A 19299-nucleotide genomic window follows, 5' to 3' on the forward strand; every position below is an offset into this window, starting at 1 on the left:
TGCAGGACAGGGCAGCAGTCTCTGCAAAGCATCAGCAAAAGCAGAGGGAACTCAAAAGACCTCTGCTCCTCTGCTGCACCTCCACTCCTCTACCACACCTCTGCTCCGTCCCTCAGAGTGATCCGTCCTTAGGGAGTCCTTCAGGGGACCTCGCAGTCCTCACAGGACCTCACGGGGCCTCACGGGGCCTCCGGCACCAGCAACAGCCAGGTCCCGAAATGCGCCATGTCCCGTTCCGTCCGGAAACCGTCCTGGAATATAGCTGGAGGATAACGCAGAAAGCAAGGAGACACAGCAGCAAGGTCAGTTGTGAGTTTCCTTCAATGTTAACTGAAGTTGGGTTCTAACACTGTCGGCACAGCCCGTGTCTGAATTATGCAAAAGTAAAACAGAGAGAATGAGCTTGCATACAAGGAAGGGTTTGAGTTTTTTTTCCCTGTGTCCTGGACACAGGGTGGGCTTGGATTGGTAGAAAATCCCCACTCATCGCCATTTGTTGTGTCTTCTCCAGCCCCGTCGCATGTCCAAGAACACACCACGCATGGTGCTCGTAGTTAACGTCTTTACATATCAGTGTACAAATTTCAACAGATTTTTCAAAATCCCAATAACCATTAGACCACACCCTGACATCTCCCAGACAGAGAACAAAATTTCCTTCATAAGTCCGCCCCTGGTCACGGGGTTCTAACACTTACAGTTCTAAGACAGTCACAGGTGCTTGTTATTGTTTTTCATGGAGATAAGGTTGCTGTGTTACTCACCAGACACCTCGTCTTTGAAGTTTACTTGCAGCAAATTAATTCTTGCTCAAACCCTACTAAGTTCAATAAGCTTCTTAAAACATGGCTTCTTAAATTGCTGTTCAGGATTCTTACTCAAGTACACACTATTACAATGTAGCAGTACTGGGCGAATACCACTTTTTAGTGAATTTTATCATTTAAAAAACTTAGTGAGGATAAAGATTCATGAAATTGACAAAATTTAGTCTTGGTTGCCATGAAAAAGATAACATACCTGCCCAAGATAATCTGCACATCCTAGAAAGAAAAAGAGACAAAGTTCAAAGATAAATATTTATACCACATGATTTTAGATATTGATTTCTTTTATGAAGAGACATTAAGCTACTACGGGGGTTGGAGATTTTTCTTACTGATGTCAAGATACTTTGGCCCATATTGAGTCACCCTGCGGCTAGGATTTCAACACAAAATGGAATGTAACAGCAGAAAAGTTACAATGCACTCTAGATTATTAATCATTTATGAAGCGCATTGCAAACTGAATTAAGCCATCTTGCGCTAAACTTACTGGGAGGCAAATACCAGGTTCCTTGAGCTAGTTCGTGTAAACTAAATGATGACCAGTGCTTCTAATTGTTGTGAAAAGAGACTTTCGGAGCCAAGAATCCATATATTGATGCAGGGTAACCTGCCGTGCTCTCTTATACCTGGACACCTTTCGAAATATCACAACTGTTTGTACAACTGGAATGGCTAAACCACCTCGGTGAAACCCAACGCCAAAATCTTTTGGAACGCAGATATGAAATCCTAAAACTTTCTGGAATTTCTCCAGAATCCTGCATGAGATACGGGCTCTCTAAACCCTCTGATAGCACAGATTTAGTCAACATACCAACATGAAACAAAGAACCCAGTGGACTGTAACTCACGTAACCCATTAAACATCACAAAACAAAGGTTTATTTTAGGCAATAATCGGTCCTGTGTGACACACAGAAGTAGTTGTAATTATTGGACTCCAAACCTTCTTTCACCATGAATAGTCCCATTCAAGAATTCACACCAGGAATATACTTTGATTTTATTAAAAGCAGTGCATAAATTATGAATAGTTTTTACTATAAAGACAACCAAAACATAGCAACAATATTGGCAAACAAAACAGTAAGACATGTACAGCATTATAATAGCAATTCAGAATTTCTCTGCATAGGTTTTCCTACCCCTTTCCTTCCTTTCTCTAAGTAAGCTAATTTTACCACCAGAAGGAGCCCATGAAAGGTTCTTAAATGGCCTTGTTCTCAGCTGCATACCTTATTGGACCAGCTGCACTCTCCAGCTAAGCTGTCCCACAGCAGGCTGATAAGGCCTGCTGGAGGATCGGTTTGATTTGGTCTCCACACCTAGTACTCCCAAAAAGCACTTCCTGATTCTTTTAAATATGTTGAGAATTATAACCTACTAGTGAACAATACTTTGGGCAAACCAATATTTACTAATCAAACACAACTGGTCAATGAAAATCCCAAAAGGGAGCACAAACTCTGAAAGTGCTTACATGCCATGCTTATAGTAGGAGAGCTCTATACAAATGCTGATAAAATAATGTAACTTAAATAAAAATGGATACTAGATATTTATAAGAAATAATGTTATCCTCATACTCAGCTGTTACACTGGAGATGCAGTTGATTAGAGTCAAGCAGTTGGCAGTGAAATTATTTTGACTATTGTGATACACAAATCACCTTATCCTCATTATGTGGAACAATCTAATCTATTTTTTCTGGTCTTAAAAGAGGAAGTGTCCTGATTCACCTGTCTCTGCAAAGAACAACATCTGCATTCATTGTCCAACTGTCCTGCCACAAGGTCCAGTAGTGAACACTTGTGTCTCTACCCTTTAACCTTTTCTGAAGGGAGCCATGGAAGCCACCAGTTTCATTTTAAATATTGTTTGGGTCCTTTCTAAACTACTAATCATTTCATTACAGATTTTCGGCTATTTGAAGCACTCACAATGCCAAATAACAATACTGTTATGATAATATTATTAATGTAAATATAAATAATAATATAATAATGAGCTACATTTTCAGATAGGAAGTGACACAAAAACTGTTTCAATTTGTCTCTGCATGGGCTCCAAAATCCTGAAGATGATTCTGGACAGAGAGTCTAAGGCAGAGGGAAGCAGAGAGAAAGAAAGACATTGAGATAGAGAAAAAGAAGTGTCATAAAGAAATCACTTTCATGAGCTTGGGGGCTCGGAAGACATGGGCCCTCATTACAACATTGGCGGTAAATGCCGCTTACCGCCGTGCAGAAGACCGCCAACATACCGCTGCGGCCGCGGAAATCCGCTACAGCTATTACGACCCACAGGCCGGAATCCACCAAAATCTAGAAACCCACACAAGTCCGCCACACCAAAGGTCAGTGATAAACTGGCGATAACAAAACCTCCACCGTCACGCCAAAAGGAATGCGCACACACTATCACGACCCACGAATCCACGCGGCTGTCTTTCAACCGCGGTATTCCATTGGCGGTACACACTGCTGTGCTCAAAATACACATACATCTACAAAACACAATCACATTGGACAAATCGAAATACACACATCTGATACACACACACACCACACACACACACTCAATAGAATATAAAACACACACACACATCACCCACAAACCCCTATGACAAAAATTGAGAACGAAGCACAGAGAGAGACATCACCATCAACAAACTAGCATCCACAGGCACATAACACCATCACTCACACAACATCCACACACCTCACACAACACACACAAACACATCCCCTCACACATCACAACACACACCACCTCACACATCACCCACACCACTCCATGGCACCGCAAAGACACCCCAGGTTCTCTGAGGAGGAGCTCAGGGTCATGGTGGAGGAAATCGTCCGGGTAGAGCCACAGCTATTCGGATCACAGGTGCAGCACACCTCCATTGCTAGGACGATGGAGCTATGGTGCAGAATCGTGGACAGGGTCAAGGCAGTGGGACAGCACCCAAGAACACGGGATGACATCAGGAAGAGGTGGAATGACCTATGGGGGAAGGTGCGTTCTGTGGTCTCAAGACACCAGATTGCAGTTCAGAGGACTGGCGGCAGACCCCCACTTCCTCCCCCACAACTAACAACATGGGAGGAGCAAGTCTTGGCTATACTGCATCCTGAGTAGCAGGAGGAATGGACTCTGGTAAGTCAGATCTGAACTACTTCATCCCCCACCCTACCTGCATGCTATCACATACCCCACCCTCACCCCCATCACTCCAACACCTCACATATGTCCCACTATCACAAACCACCCATCCCAGCATGCAACACCAAAGCATGGACACCCATCACCAAAGCATGTCCACTACAGATACCCACACAGATCCCCAAACCAAATATCACACAAGGTCCTAGACAAGAATGTAAGCACTGGCGTACAGGGTCACCCACCCATTGCACACAATGGCACACACAGATGCAATAATCATGCTTTCACACCCCTGCAAGACCCCTACTCAACGTCACCGGACAGGAGGTTCCAGACATGTCCACCTCCCCCACAGAAGAGGCCCACAGTGATGACAGCAGCTCTGTCCAACTGGATCAAGATGACCAGCCTGGCCCATATGGGACCTCGGGACAGTCAGTTCCCCACACACTGGCACCTGCCACCACAGAGCCTCCCCCTCAGGAAACACCAGCACAGCACCCACCCAGGGGGCCCATACCTCTGTCCCCAGGACACGTCAAGCAGCAGTGTGTCCACCACTACAGGGAACTCAGGCAAACCCACAAACCCAAGAACATCAGGGACCTGGGTGCAGTGGCAGTGGGCACACGGTTCAGGGGACAGAGGAACAGGAAAACAGGGGAACTGGGAGGACTGCTGTGCGACAGGGGGAGGACAGACCCCGGGAACCCACTCTCCACGAGGTCCTCTCCAACATCATGGGAGCGTACCATCATTCCCAGGAGATGATGGCAACAGTACTGGCCAAGTTTCAGGAGACCCAGCGGCTGCAGGAGGAACAGTATTTGGGGATCAGGGAGGAACTCAAGTCCATCAACACCACCCTGGTCACCATTGTAGGGGTGCTGAAGGACCTTGTGCACACCAGGAGGGACACTGTGGCACAACAAGGGGCCACTGACACTAGCCTCGATGATGAACTGGCCACCACCCCCGCCGGTGCTAGGGGACGGGAGGCACCACCACAGGACCACAACACCAGCATCGCACCCCTGCACATGGAGAACCACCCTGCAAACGGTCCCTGAGATCCAGGACAAAGACAGAGATAAATGCCAAGACCCCCGCCAAGAAATGAGACCACCCTGAATGTCAACCTTTTGTCCCACTAAGTCACCCTGTCCATCCTTAAACTGCCCTAGCTCCACTTCCTATGCCCCTTTGGACAATCCACCTGTGAGACTAATAACTAGACTCTGCCATGGACATTCCTCCACCATCACCCCTGAGCATTTTCCAACCCCCTCCACTAATTTGCACTTAAATAAACACCCTTGAATCACAAAACAATCTGGAGTTAGTCTGTGCTTTCACAAATGTGTATTTGCTATAACTAACAAAAATAGCAATGCCCATTGTATTGTCAACATACCTATGTCATACAGCTCTAGTCCGTGAGGTAACATAGCAGAGGTCACACAGTGGGATCCACATCTGTGAAATGGAAAGGCAAAGTGACAGGGCATGGTCCATACACTGGGTGAAAGTGACAGACATATGATAGGTCTAACAATTGTATGAGAAGTAGGAGGCAGTGATGTCTTCTTACCTGTGTCTCACTGGAAGTATTGCTGGATCACGTTGTTTCTGTTGTCGATATCCTCTTCTTCTGCCTCCTCTTCTTCATTGCCCACCGGCTCCACAGCTGCCACAAGACCTCCTTCTGGACCATCCTCCTGCAGAAAAGGCACCTGTCGTCGCAAAGGCAGGTTTTGCAGCATACAGCAGGCCACGATGATCTGGCACACCTTATTTGGTGAGTAGTAAGGGGGAACCACCTGTCATATGGAGGCACCAGAACCTGGCCTTCAGGAGGCCGGAGGTCTGTTCGATCACTCTCCTAGTTCGCCCATGTACCTCATTGTAGCGTTCCTCTGCCCTTGTCCTGGGATTGCTCACTGGGGTCAGTAGCCATGACAGGTTGGGATACCCAGAGTCACCTGCAAATGTCGTGGGACAACTGTTAGACACACACTAACCCTTAGGGACAACCCCAGACCCAGACAATCATTCACACGGTATAGGGTCCTTGTCCTCACCTATTAGCCACACACAGTGCCTCTGGAGTTGCCCCATCACATAAGGGATGCTGCTATTCCTCAAAATGTAAGCGTCATGCACTGAGCCTGGAAACTTGGCGTTCACATGGGAGATGTACTGGTCGGCCAAACACACCATCTGCACATTCATTGAATGGTAGCTCTTCCTGTTTCTGTACACCTGTTCACTCCTGCGGGGGGTACCAAGGCCACATGTGTCCCATCAATGGCACCTATGATGTTGGGGATATGTCCCAGGGCATAGAAGCCACCTTTCACTCTGGGCAAATCCTCAACCAAAGGGAAAACGATGTAGCTGCGCATGTGTTTCAGCAGGGCAGACAACACTCTGGACAATACGTTAGAGAACATAGGCTGAGTCATCCCTGATGCAATGGCCACTGTTGTTTGAAAAGACCCACTTGCCAGGAAATGGAGTACTGACAGGACCTGCACTAAAGGGGGATTCCTGTGGGATGGCGGATAGCTGACATCAGGTCTGGCTCCAACTGGGCACACAGTTGCTGGATTGTGCCACGATCAAGTCTGTAAGTGATAATGATGTGTCTGTCTTCCATTGTCGACAGATCCACCAGTGGTCTGTACACCTGAGGATGCCACCATCTCATCACCTGGCCCAGCGGACATGCCCTATAGACAAGAACAGAGAGCATAGAGTCAACCAACACTGAGGTAGTAAAAAAATTATTTATTGCACACATTTGTCAATCCGCTATGTGCCTGTCACTGTGTGTATGCAAGGCCTAGATATGTGTGACGCATTTAAAAATAATGGCATGTGGCCACCTGAAATGGTGGCTGCCTGACCTGTAATGTGGGACAAGGGGCTATGAGGTAACTGGCCTGGCATTGTACACTGTCGCGGTAGGCGGTCGAAGACCGCTGCGCAATCCTGCATTGGTTAACATTGGGCCCTATGGGTCCCAGGAGCCAATGACGATGTGCTCCGGCGGTGACGGTACGCACCGCCCCGGACGTGACCGCCATTTTCTCTCTGTTCACTCACTTGATACCTGACCTTTGACAGGAGAGGACCTACATTGCAAGTGCTGCTGTGACCTGTGTCTGGAAGCGACGATGGCTCATGTGTCTGGGGGAAGGGCCCCTGCCTTCACTTCGGAGGAGTTGGAGAAGTTAGTGGATGGGGTCCTCCCCCAGTACACGCTACTCTACGGTCCTCCAGACAAACAGGTGAGTACACTGTGAGCATGCTGTATGGGCAATGCCTGTTTGGAGTGGTGTGGATGGAAGATACGCGAGGGGACTGAGGTCTGCATGAACGGACGGGGAGTGTATGTGTGTCAGGGCAAGGGTGGGAACGTGGGCCAATGACTGTGACGGTCCGGACGGTTAAAGATCATCCTTTTCCCCTGTACTATTCCTCTAGGTCAGCGCCCACCAGAAGAAGGATATATGGCTTGCCATCGCCAAGGACGTCCGGACCCTGGGGGTCCACCACAGAAGTAGCACCCACTGCCGGAAAAGATGGGAGGACATTCGCCGCTGGAGCAAGACGGCGGAGGCCCAGCTGGGGATTGCCTCCTAACGTGGGAGGGGTGTCCATCGCACCATGACCCCGCTGATGTTCCGGATCCTGGCGGTGGCGTACCCGGAGTTTGATGGGCGCTTGAGGGCATCACAGCAGCCACAAGGGGGTGAGTACAGTCACATCCATCTGACTCTGCGTGCATTAGGAGGTGTCTTGGTGGGGGAGGTGGGCAGTGGGCTACCCTAGCCCAGGGCGAGCTTTGTAGGCAAGGACCCTTTGTGAGGCAGGCTATGTGGCACCCCAACCCCACCAGTGGTAAGAGCCATCTACACATAGTCAGGCTCCTGTGACTTACATGTGTGCAGCAATCGGGCATAGGACTTGTACCCCATGTCCCTGTGATTAATTAGGGAACTCTAAATGCATGGCGTAGTGCAGAGGGCTGCTGTGTCTGTAGTGTCCGCCAACGGTAGCAGTATTGCATGCACTGAACATGTCTTTCTTCCCCCCCCCCTTTTTGTGGTCTCCCTATTCTTGTGTCCAACAGCATCATCAGGTGGAGGAGCAGTGCCACGGAGCAGAAGCGAGCTGCATCCCACATGGCCCTGGAGGGCGAGACAACGGAGTCTGAAGTCACCAGTGGGACGGAGGGTGAGGGGAGCTCTACGGCAGGGACAGGAGCAGAGACCGGCGACACCGACTCCTCCTCTGATGGGAGCTCCCTTGTGGTGGTGGGCCCCTCTGTGCCCACCGCATCTACAGGTACAGCCACCACCACCCCTACCAGCACTGCCCTCCCAGCAGCCCCTCAGCGTGTATCCCGTGACCACTCACCCAGGAGGGTGGGCATCTCCTTTGCCCCAGGCACCTCAGCCCCTGCCCCAGTCAGCCCTGCTGCTCTCAGTCAGGAGGCTATTGGACTCCTGAGATCCCTCACTGTTGGGCAGTCTACCATTCTGAATGCCATCCAGGGTGTAGCGACGCATTTGCAACAAACAAATGCATACCTGGAGGGCATTCAGGTGCTGATTATGATTTTGGTGGTACTTACCAGCTACCGCAGCGGTGACGGCCTTCAGCATACCACCGTGGCGGCAAACATCCATCCACCAGATTATGAGCACTGCCTGACTTCCTCCACAATAAGGGTGGAAATCGGGCAGTGTTCATACTAACAGACGGTAGTGACCTGGTGCTACTACCACCAGCACCACCCCACCAGTTGAATGCTGCCAACCGTATTTCGAGCTGAAATACAGCATGGTGGTGTTCTGCTGGTGGTAGCAGCGTCCTTTCCGGTTCCCTGTCGGAAGACCTACTCGCCCAAGTTAAGTCGGGCTTTCGACAGGGGAAAGGGTTGGGAGGGTGGGGGTGATGTGTGTGTGTGTGTGTCTGAGTGTGAGAGCATGTGTGAATGCGCCTGTGTGTGTTGTGTTGTATGCGTGTGGGTGAATGTGTGTAAGAATGGTGAAGTGAGTGTATGTCTGCATGTCAGTGTGCCTGTGTGTAAAAATGTGTGTGAGTATATCTGGATGAATGCATGTATGCCAGTGAATGAGTGAATACATATGTTGTTGTGGGAGCAGGTGTGTGGTGGGTGCGTGTCTGCATGTGTGTGCGTTTAGGGGGTGGAGGGGTGAATGTGTGTATCAGAAGGAGTGGGACGGTGTTTGAATGGGGGGTGGGGATCGTTGTTTGGATGGAGGGGGGTGCAGGGTGTGAGGTGTGTGTTGGGGAAGCTGGCTACCGGTAACAGGGAAGGAATTCTCTATCACCAATAGGGCTTACTGCCATGGCTTTTATGGCGTTGCTAACACCACAGAAACCATGACAGTAGGCAGGCTCATAACGCCAAAGTGGTATGGGTGTAGAAGTGGCGGTATGTATCACCAGCCTGTTGGAAGCACTACCGCCACATTAACTCTGGCGGTCAAAAGACAGACAGGATCAAAATGAGGGCCTAAATTATTTTGACTTGTACCATTCCTGAATTCACACTGAATGTGAAAATTATATTGATACGTTACACAAACAGAATCACAAATCTGCTCCTGATATTGAGGCATTGACTAGCTCAAAGTCCACAGTATTGTGCATACAATTCTGGGACGAAAAGTCAACTTTGCTCTTCTGAGAGAGTCTCAAACACTGACTAGCAGCAGCAGAGGCAACAATGGTTCTGATGGACACTAATCCCCAGGTGGATGTGGCAAGGCTTCCACTTGAAAGCCTGTGCCCAAGTTCAGAAAACATTACTGCTTATCTCCTTGTCATGAAGTACCTGAGCTGAGTTCTGCAATGAGAACAGGCAGTGCTTAGTAATTTGTTTGGGCGGCACACGCTATTGTTTTTTTAAACAGAGTAGGTGGCAATTTTTAAGGATAAAAGGAGCTGCAGGTTTCGTGTTGCTTTAGAGAGATAAGAGTGGTAAGGTGGTGGTTGTATACTCTGGGACAATTGTTTTTGTCATTGAACTAAAATATCTTACATTTTCGTAAATGTAAGATGCTCAGATTCCCTCCTAAGACTGTTTGGCAGGAGAATCTATGACTTGGCTGCCAAAACAAAGAACCATACCCAATTCAGATATCTGCAGCTTGAAATCAAGTATTGAGATCTTGGAATAACAGTAGAAGAGGAGCAAGCTGGGTCCTAGTGGTGGTGGTATTTACTTTAAAGTAAATGTGTTCTAATACCTTATTAATCCAAAAGGACATAGCATTGATACTGGTAATTGACTAATGGACAGGGAGGCAAGATGAACTAAAAGTAGTGATTAGATATCTTTTATTTGAACAGCATACGGGAACAACATTTTGGCCCTCTTGAAGCAGCCATAGGGTTCAGAATACTAGGGTTTACATACTTGTTGTGTCAGGAATGAAAAGGCATTTAATTTATTTTTTAGAAAAAAGAGCTACTCTGTGAGAATCGTTGCTGAAATGTATGGGCTGCAAAATGGTTTATGGGGTCAGCCAATAATCGGAAAACACATCTTTCTTCAATGGATAATGACTAATGATAGAAAAATGGGAATTAGAGACAACTTCCATTTTTAAAAAGTGGAGCATGACCACAGATCAGATGGAACAAATGTTTCACTCTTAGCTGAAGCAGATGACATGGGCACTCTCCTAATGAACTCTGATTATTTCTGCATTATTTAGACATTTTGTATGAGTATGTAAGTACATTTACGGCATTATTAATTAAAAAATGTATAATTCCATCTTGGTACATACAGGCAACAGATAAAAACACACATTACAAGAACATTAAGCTAAAACCAGGTGTCATACTAAAACCTAGGGCATCCTCTATTAATGGGGTTGATGCAATGTCTTGTTGCATATATGTCACACAACCAGCTCGTGGAAGGAGTGATAGACTGTAGGATCAAAACAGCACAGGTCCTAGCATCAGGGACTCTCCTAATAAAAAGGCGCAACATGATGTTTCCAAAAAGTGCAAGTGTGCTCCAAAGTGCAATGTGCCGATCAGAGAGTCACTACACATATTTAGGTCAGTAAAACCTGTGAGGACAGATGTCAAACTTATCCATGAAAGGAGTGCCAAACCTCTTTCCTGCCAGTTCATTATTTGTGTTCAACAAGTTCATACTTGATGCCGCTTGACAGGATGTACCCAGGTATGGACTTTTGGCCCTCAGTAGCCTTCCAGCTGTAGCAAAGAACTTGCCAGTTTGTGCTAACTCAAATGGGACATCAAATGAAAAAATGTCATAACACTACCTCTGTGCATGTTCTCATGCTGTGATCAAAGAATAATGATCTTATTTAAGTACGCCTTTGGGGAAGCAACCCTGGACAGCAGCATATTGAGTGCTCTACTGATTCTGAGGTGTATGGGTACAACCTGCGCTGCCATTGCCCTAGTGGCTTTGTTTTCCAGTGAGTCCTATATTCCCACATAGGCAGTTTCAGGAGCCTGGTCAGCAAAATGTTTCTTAGGGCTTGTCTACCCATGGCCGCTCTCAGGTATGGTTGACAGGGAGCGTCTTCATGGGATCTGTCAAGCACCACAGCGCCAGGGATGTGCCTAGTTTCATTTATGTCCTGCTCCTTTGATAGGTTCTTGCCCTGTTTAAGTGCTGCAACATTAGGACTTGATCAGTGAGGCATTCAGTGGCAGAATTCAGTGTGATCATTGCACTTTTAAGGCACATTGACAACTCGCTCTTCTCATCCTGAAATATCGCACACAGGGCTCCTTTCATGGAGTCAGTGTCTGCTCTGGCCACGTGATGATAGAATTTAATTAAATTATTTTTGCTGTTAATGCTCATGTTCACCAGTCCGAACTTCAGTTTGATCATTCTGTGCGTTATAGTTTTCGGGATACCGAATATTTTTCTGTACATAGGTACATGGCAGTGCTCTAATGTCTCTTTAAGCATGCCGGGGAACACGAGGTGCTTATAGCTTATAGCGGGTAGCAATTTTCCCCATGTTACTTTTCGAGTTCTCTCGGCCGTAGGGTCTGTAATTTGTGGTAAAGTTTAGTTAGGTCAAACAATGTTTTGGCTGCTATTTCTTCAAAGGCCTTCACATGAAGAATGGGGGTTACCCATGTCCGACAGCCAGACGTCAATTGTAATTGAATTTGCATGTCGTGGTTATGTTTAAGGGGCTCAGGTGCCATACCAACTGATGGTTTTTGGCTTTTTGGCCAAAGATCAAAACTTTAGTTTTTGAGGAGTTTTTTAGCAGGGAGTTGTTGGTGTTATAGGTATGTAGTATGCCAAGTGAGCTCTTCATGCCAATGAGTGTATGGTCAAATATCACCAAGTTGTCCGCATACTGTTTAAGGGGTACTTTTGTGTGGCCTAGCTTCGTTGAATGGAAAGAGATTTCCTTTCAGCAATTCTAAGTCTAGGTCTGCAGATTAAACAAGATAGGTGTAATTACGCATCCCTGCTTCAAGCTTTTATTTGTATGTATTTTTAAAGTGACATGGATTTATATTATCTTAATCTGGACCCATGTGCCTGTATACAGCGCTATAATGGCTACCAGAAGTTGTTTTGGGATTCCCCAATTGGCAAGTTTGGCCCATAATATGTTTCGATCAATTTCATTAAACACAGTGCTATAATCAATTAAACAATCGTAGCGCAGGCTCACAGATTATTTAATGACCTTGGCCCCCAGATTGAAGAGGGCTATCACACTGTCCATTATTGAACCGTTTAGTCGGAATCCCATTTGGTGGTATGGGATGATGTTATTATCGCTGATCCAATTCCCCAGCTCTTTCAGGAGCCCCTTGGCAAAGGCTTCTCCGTTGATGTCTAGAAGCACAATTAGCCTATAATTTTCAGGTGATGTGTTAGTTTCTTTTAAAGAATTGGGTGCCAGATGGAGCCTTCACATAATTCTGCGATGGCATACAGCATGATACATTCATTAAAGAGATTATGTATGTATGGTGCCCAAATTACAATGTCCTCCTTGAAGATGCTATTCAGTAGGCCATTTAGCCCCAGGGCTCCATCCTTGAGAATTGACATCAGGATGTTTACTATTCACTTTACAACGATTGGATTTTCCTCAAGGCCCTCTAGGGCTCCGGCAAGTAAGTTCTCTATTGTGACCATTGGTTTCATAGTGTCTACATAAAGGTTTGATACATGATCAACCCCTTTTCCAGTGGAGACAGTGTTCTCCAACAAAGAAAATATGTGTTTCCACTCTTCCTTCATGCATTTTTGTATTAGAGCCAAGAATGTCTTTTTATGTTTTTCCTTGCTTCTTTTAGCAGTTTCCATGTTTAGGCCCTTCTCTATTTTATGTTTTAGTTCTGCAAGACAGCACGTCCTTCTGCTCTCCTTGAACTCTTTATTTCCTGGGTATGGGGAAGACCTTTCTCTCATAAGCATACCAGGTTTGGTTTGGGCCTTACTGGATGTTAGGGCTGCGTGCAGCTCTTTTATTGTTGTCCCCCACTGCTTATCTACTAGGGTCATGTTGTGACCCAGATCGAATCACAGGGCTTTGCTGATTGGGCCCCATTTAATCTTTTTTTTATAGTGGACCAACTTTGGTTAGATGCGGTTGGCCAGCAGGGTTAAAGACCCTGTGAATCTTCAAACTCACATTGACCAATATTGACAGTGGATGATGGTCACGTTCAGTTCTAGTTTGAACTTGGTATGCCTCACATTCACATAGCAAATGTCTGCTCAGAAAAATATAGTCCAATATTGAAATATTTTTAAAAGTGGGTTTTGATTTGTTCTCTAGGGTGTCTTTTTGGTCGGCTGAGCACAGATCAAATTCTCAGATGCAGGCCACTAGTATATTATGAGATGCATACTTGTGGTCTCCCCAGGTCAACAGATGTTTCATGTATTAAAATCGCCAGCCACTATGCACTACTTACTTGGGTGTCCGTACAGGTGAATTTTTATCTGGTCAGTGATGTTCATTTTCTCATCCCTGCGCAGATGTACTTACAAATTCACCATCATGATGGGAATGGCTTTTCCTTCCATTACCAGGCCTTCACATTTGATGGCCTGTACGTCATGGGAGAATTTTCTTATTTCCTTTGCTTTTAGTCACAGGTCTAGTTTCACAAAGATGTAGAGGCCACCAATTTGTCTGTCAAACAGGTTATTTTTCTGAGCTACTATGTGGAATGTGTGGTACCACAGAACAGAGGTGGGCAGAGTAGACCATGTTCCTTGAAAGCATAAGATGTCCCCTGTGTTCAAGTATTCAAGGGTGCTTGTATTGTTCATCAGAGTATTTAATCCTGCCACATTCCAGTTTATAAACTTTATGTAGATCTAATCCCCTGTTTGGTGTTCCTCCTACTGCTAGCTTTTCGTCTGACCCTCGGTTGTGAGGACAACCAGTAGCCATCCTCAATTAGACTGTTCATTGTGGGGGGTGTTAGAGTGTATTTTTAGAGCACCAAGTGAAGGCCTGTCACCTTTATTGCTTGTTAGGCTTACTGATATCTTAATTCCCTGTATCTGGGTCATTATTTGCTTAGATCCCCTCAGTATGCTATTTGCTGCCTTTTGCTTCATTTTTTAATAAAACGTGGGGTATTTTTATGTCACTGGCTCATTGATAAGAATACCCCACTCCTTGAACTGCCTATTTTCTGCTACGATGTTTTTGATGTGTGCAAAGTAAGTCTGCTCTGTTAACATGGATTCTTTATGACTGATTCAGGAATAGGTTTGACATTTTACTAGTTTATGGTGCTCTGTTATGTGGTATGAAAGTGGGGGTATGTTATGTAGGAGGTGTATGATGTTTGACCTGTTTGAAGAGACCCAGGACCCTCTCGATTTGAATTGCAGGGTAAAAATCAGTACGGCTGATGTTGGTGCAGGTGAATATCCATTGTTTTCTTTGTCAACATTTGGGTGCAAGTGGTGGAGTCTGAATCCCTGTTGTGTCTTCCCCATCCCAGCCTGGCTGCTCCCTTTCATGTAGGGAGAGATTTGGTGTTCCGAAGTGCTGTCATGGATATTAGTGGCTACAGCCTGTGATATGAAGTTTGACCAAGTATTATGAGTGGATTGGTTGTGGTTCTCCTTTTCATGTGCCTTTGTGTGCAGGGTCAGGCTGGTGCTTAGTGGTGCAAAGGAACTTCGTATTTGTGCTTTGATCTTCTTGTGGGGTCTGGTTAGAGGGTTTCTTTAGTGCTGTCTTTCGAAGGAAGATCGGATAGATGTCAAGTTCCTCCACCCTACTGTCGTCACCCTGCCTCCTCCCATTCGTTATGATGTTTAGGCCTATATTTATGGTCTGTTTACACCACTTTAGCATCACTTTTTTTACGCTAAAACAACACAAACTGAAATCCATATTTATAGTTTGATGCTAGACCCGTCTAGCATCAACATTTTGGATTTTGAATGCGAGAACCCACCTTGCATCAATGAGATGCAAGGTAGGCGATCCGGGCTCAAAAATGACGCTGGCCCATTACCGCCATATTTATCCCCTGGTGCAATAACGACGCACAAGTGGGAGGCGGACCTAAATAAGCCTGCTTAGCACCATTATTTAACACCTGGGTCAGACCAGGCATTAAGGTCCAGGTTGGCCCATTTCCATTGTGAAACACCATGGAAAGTGCACAAAAATGCCCACCCCAACCCCCAGGAACACCACCACCCACTCCTGAGGGACACTACAGAAAGAGGGAGCCCATCCCAGGTAAGGTTCAGGTAAGTATATATTTTTTTTAGGTGCCACTGGGGGGCTCTTACATGAATCCCCTGCCTGGTACAGGGTATTTGGGCATGACCTGGGTACATTGGTACCCTGGGGTGGGCATTGGGGTGGTAGTAATGACTCCTGTCTATACTTAGACAGGAGTCATTTTTTGGGGACTTGTGCATCAATATTTTTGCCGCAAACCAGTCTAGCTTAATTTTTTCCCCAGCTAGCACCATTTTTACTAATGCCATTCTGGACCTGCTAGCGTAATTTTCTTTGACACTAGCCAGTCCTTAGCATCATCGTGCGTCATTTTACAAATATGGTGCAAGGAAGTCGCTATGGAGTGGCGTTAGCTCGGATAAAAAAAAGACGCACAGTCGCGTTAGCACAGTTGTGCGTCATTTTCCATAAATATGGGCCTCAGTCTTTGTGATTGACAGTGCATTCCATTTTGTACGTTGTGAATTTGTCTTTTATTTCTTTTGCTGTTTCTTTTGCTGGTTGCTGTAGGTTTTTCTTTTGTTGTCGCAAATTAGGATTTTGAGTATTTTCCACAGCTAGGGATCAATTAATGTTCATGGCGTCTGGTGGGTTCCCCACTGCGTTATAACTTATTGATGGCATACCAGCTACGGGCACAGGAGGACCTGCTCTGTTCTGTTCATGCTTTATATTGCAACTGCCCTCAATATTTCTGCAGAGGTTACCCAACTGGCTGGGAGGAGATGAGGGTGCATGTTGTGACTTCCCACTAGTACCACTTTGCCTGCCGTTACTTTTGGAGCCTTGATTTATTGGATTATCTTGCACATCCAATTTTGTTAGGGCGAGTCTCCCAACTGGACCTCTCATTGAGTCATTGCCTGCATGTCACATGGCCTCCTTCTGCACATGATTGTCTCGGGTTGGAATATCTCCACCATGTCCAGTGCTGGACTGTGTAGTTTCTGAATAATTTACTAGTGTGGTCAATAGCTCCAGCAATTTAGCTACCATATTGATTATGGTATCACCAGTCACTCTGTTTCCTCCCTAGTGCTTATTTACACAGAGAACCATCTTCTGATTGAGCACAACACGCTGATTAAGTGTTAACACAAGCATTTGTATGAGCTCCACTTGGAATTCTAGTTTGTGTGACTGCTAAGAGAGGTCCTTAACGACAGCTAATAGAGAGGTATTGATGGTGTTTAAAATTTAGTTGGGCACATCCTAGTTGCTTGGAATATATTGTGGGGCATAGTCCCCAGAGGGTGTATACCCTGATGCTCCATGGGCTCTACCTCCTCCTTGCTTGCGGAGTTCTCCACTCAAGATGAGTTCAGTGCATGGCTTTCACGGAATTCTAATGTTTGTGAGCTGTGAACCCCCCAGGGGGGCAGGGAAACCCAGCTTGTGGGAGTTGTGAGGTTTGTGCAGAGTCCATTGTGCCCTGTTAGAGTTATTTAGGTGGGTGGAACATTCCCAATGATATCTCCCAATTTCAATGCACTGTGAGTTGTTGAACTGGCAGCTGGCTGATTAGTGGACTTGGGACTGGGTTGGGATTTTCTAAGTTCTTGGAACCTGGTCAATTCCTGAATGTTCTCTATGACCTCCGAGAGTACACTTAGGTTGACAAGGTTTGTTGTGCATTAGTTATTTTCATCTGCCATCTCCACCATCTCCGCTATTATAGATGTTTTGAGGGAGGGGCTGACTATACTGAAGGGCATTTTGCTGTTTTGCTTTGGTTTCTGAACCATCCTTAAAAAAATATGTTTTAAAACTAAATATTTAATGAATGGTTATTTTGTTGCATATGTGCTATACGGTGACAAATGCAGTATATTAGAGAAATGTAGAGCATTCAGGTGCAATGAAAAATGCAGAAAAGTACAGACGACACTCTCACTTTTTTTATCACTATGGAGCTCTCTTTTCTTACACGTCTTGCAGAAGGCAAACTTCAGAAAGTGACTGAAAGCCCTTCTTTCTCAACAGGTTGTTGGCTTTCATCTCAGAGGCTGAACCTCACTTCAACGTGCTCATCTTCCGCATCTAATAATTTACCATAACTGGTGAATAATCCTGCCTATGTACCACTTTCTACCTCCAAAAGCACTTTGTCATGGGCCTCATGCTGGGTTTAGTGGCGTATGGAAACAAAAACATATAACAAAATAAACTGTTAAAGTAGTCCCTCATGTTGCAGTTGACACTCATTCCCTCAGATGAGCTCTACTCTTCTAGACCTACAGATGTTCAACTCTCACTTTCAGTTGCTGCACGTCCTACTGTTGACACTTTCTCCCTCCTTCCCTCAGAATAACTCTACTCTTTTAGTCCTACAGTACTTTACTTCTCACCTTCAGGAGCTCCACGTCCTGCTGTAGACATTTCCCTTCCATCTCTGTGATCAGGGCTTGGTGGGTAGATTGCAGCTTCTCCAATTTACTCAGGTTCTTCCGAATCTTTGTCATCTTCTCTTCATGTTCCTCTTCCAGTTTGCTCAGAAGTTGTTTCTTTTCCTTCTCCAGAAATTGCTTCAGAAGCTCAAATGTATTCAGTATCTTCTTGGTCTGGTTCTTGAAGATTTCCTTCATTAACAACCAAACAAACCACATCATATTCGTATTATTAATATAAATCAGTGAGATTTATCACATTCTCCCCATGTATTTCACTGATAATGGTTTTCGTTTTAACCACATATGTTCTACCACATTCCCCTGGGACAAACACTATGCACAGTCAGTCTGATCCCTCTACATAACAGAGGAGTTTTAACTTTGCAAAAACTGATCTTTATCTTCCAATCTCCCATTGTCTTCCTTCATGGAGAAAGTTTAAAATAAAGAAAAAAAGCTGAGGTTGATGCTAGGGGTCTTTACTATGCATCTTGGTACACTCATGTCATTTAACGGAAGGATTGCCTCTATGTCATTCCCCCTATTGTCACTATTGAAATGTGTGACTAATTTTGGAAGTGAGACGACCAGAGTGCAGGGTTCAGGAATTCAAAGGGCTAATGAGCCATCTTCTTTTGCTCAGTCAAAGCATTAAAGTGAAATATGAAGATTGCAATGCAACAACTAATTAGGCATCCGTAAGTAAGACCTAGGGCCCGATTAGGAGCTGGGTGGTCGGACCACCACAACTCCATCCGGGCTCTGGTGAGGCAGCTGTCAAGCTTTGCATCCTCCCCACTGTCGTATTACGATGTTTCCACCTTGGTGACTGGCGGAAATTTTGTATTATTTCAGCCTGGTGGTAAAAATGCAGTAACACTTGTCTTGGCACCTTTAGAATGTTCATTGTCTATGTTTTCAGTTCAAGAATGAGGAATTGTAGGAGAAAATAAAGCAGGCTAGAAGGCAAATTAAATAAAATAGTGTGCCAAAGGAAGTGAGTAGGCTGAAATGATATCCCTGGGATTACCAGGTGCAGAAATACAATGCCAAGTTGTTTCAGTAGAAAACACTGGGGCTTTGGACCAGGTTGAAGGCCTCCACCTGAC

At 45.6% G+C, this 19299-nt stretch overlaps 1 protein-coding gene across 2 annotated transcripts in view; it reads right to left on the reverse strand.

The window, feature by feature from the left end:
- LOC138299189 (E3 ubiquitin-protein ligase TRIM39-like) overlaps nt 1-19299 on the reverse strand; it is a 180813-nt gene that overhangs the window by 94410 nt on the left and 67104 nt on the right. The window contains exons 3-4 of one of the 2 annotated variants that reach the window (XM_069237286.1): nt 18149-18379; nt 1021-1043 (exon numbers count right to left, since the gene is read on the reverse strand). In XM_069237286.1, coding sequence (XP_069093387.1) covers nt 1021-1043; nt 18149-18379 — 254 coding nt within the window. Of the gene's footprint in view, nt 1-1020; nt 1044-6592; nt 6735-18148; nt 18380-19299 lie in introns of those variants that run through there. The other variant, XM_069237287.1, reaches the window with a different exon arrangement.

Source organism: Pleurodeles waltl, chromosome 6 (genome assembly GCF_031143425.1).
Source record: "Pleurodeles waltl isolate 20211129_DDA chromosome 6, aPleWal1.hap1.20221129, whole genome shotgun sequence".
NCBI lineage: Eukaryota > Metazoa > Chordata > Amphibia > Caudata > Salamandridae > Pleurodeles > Pleurodeles waltl.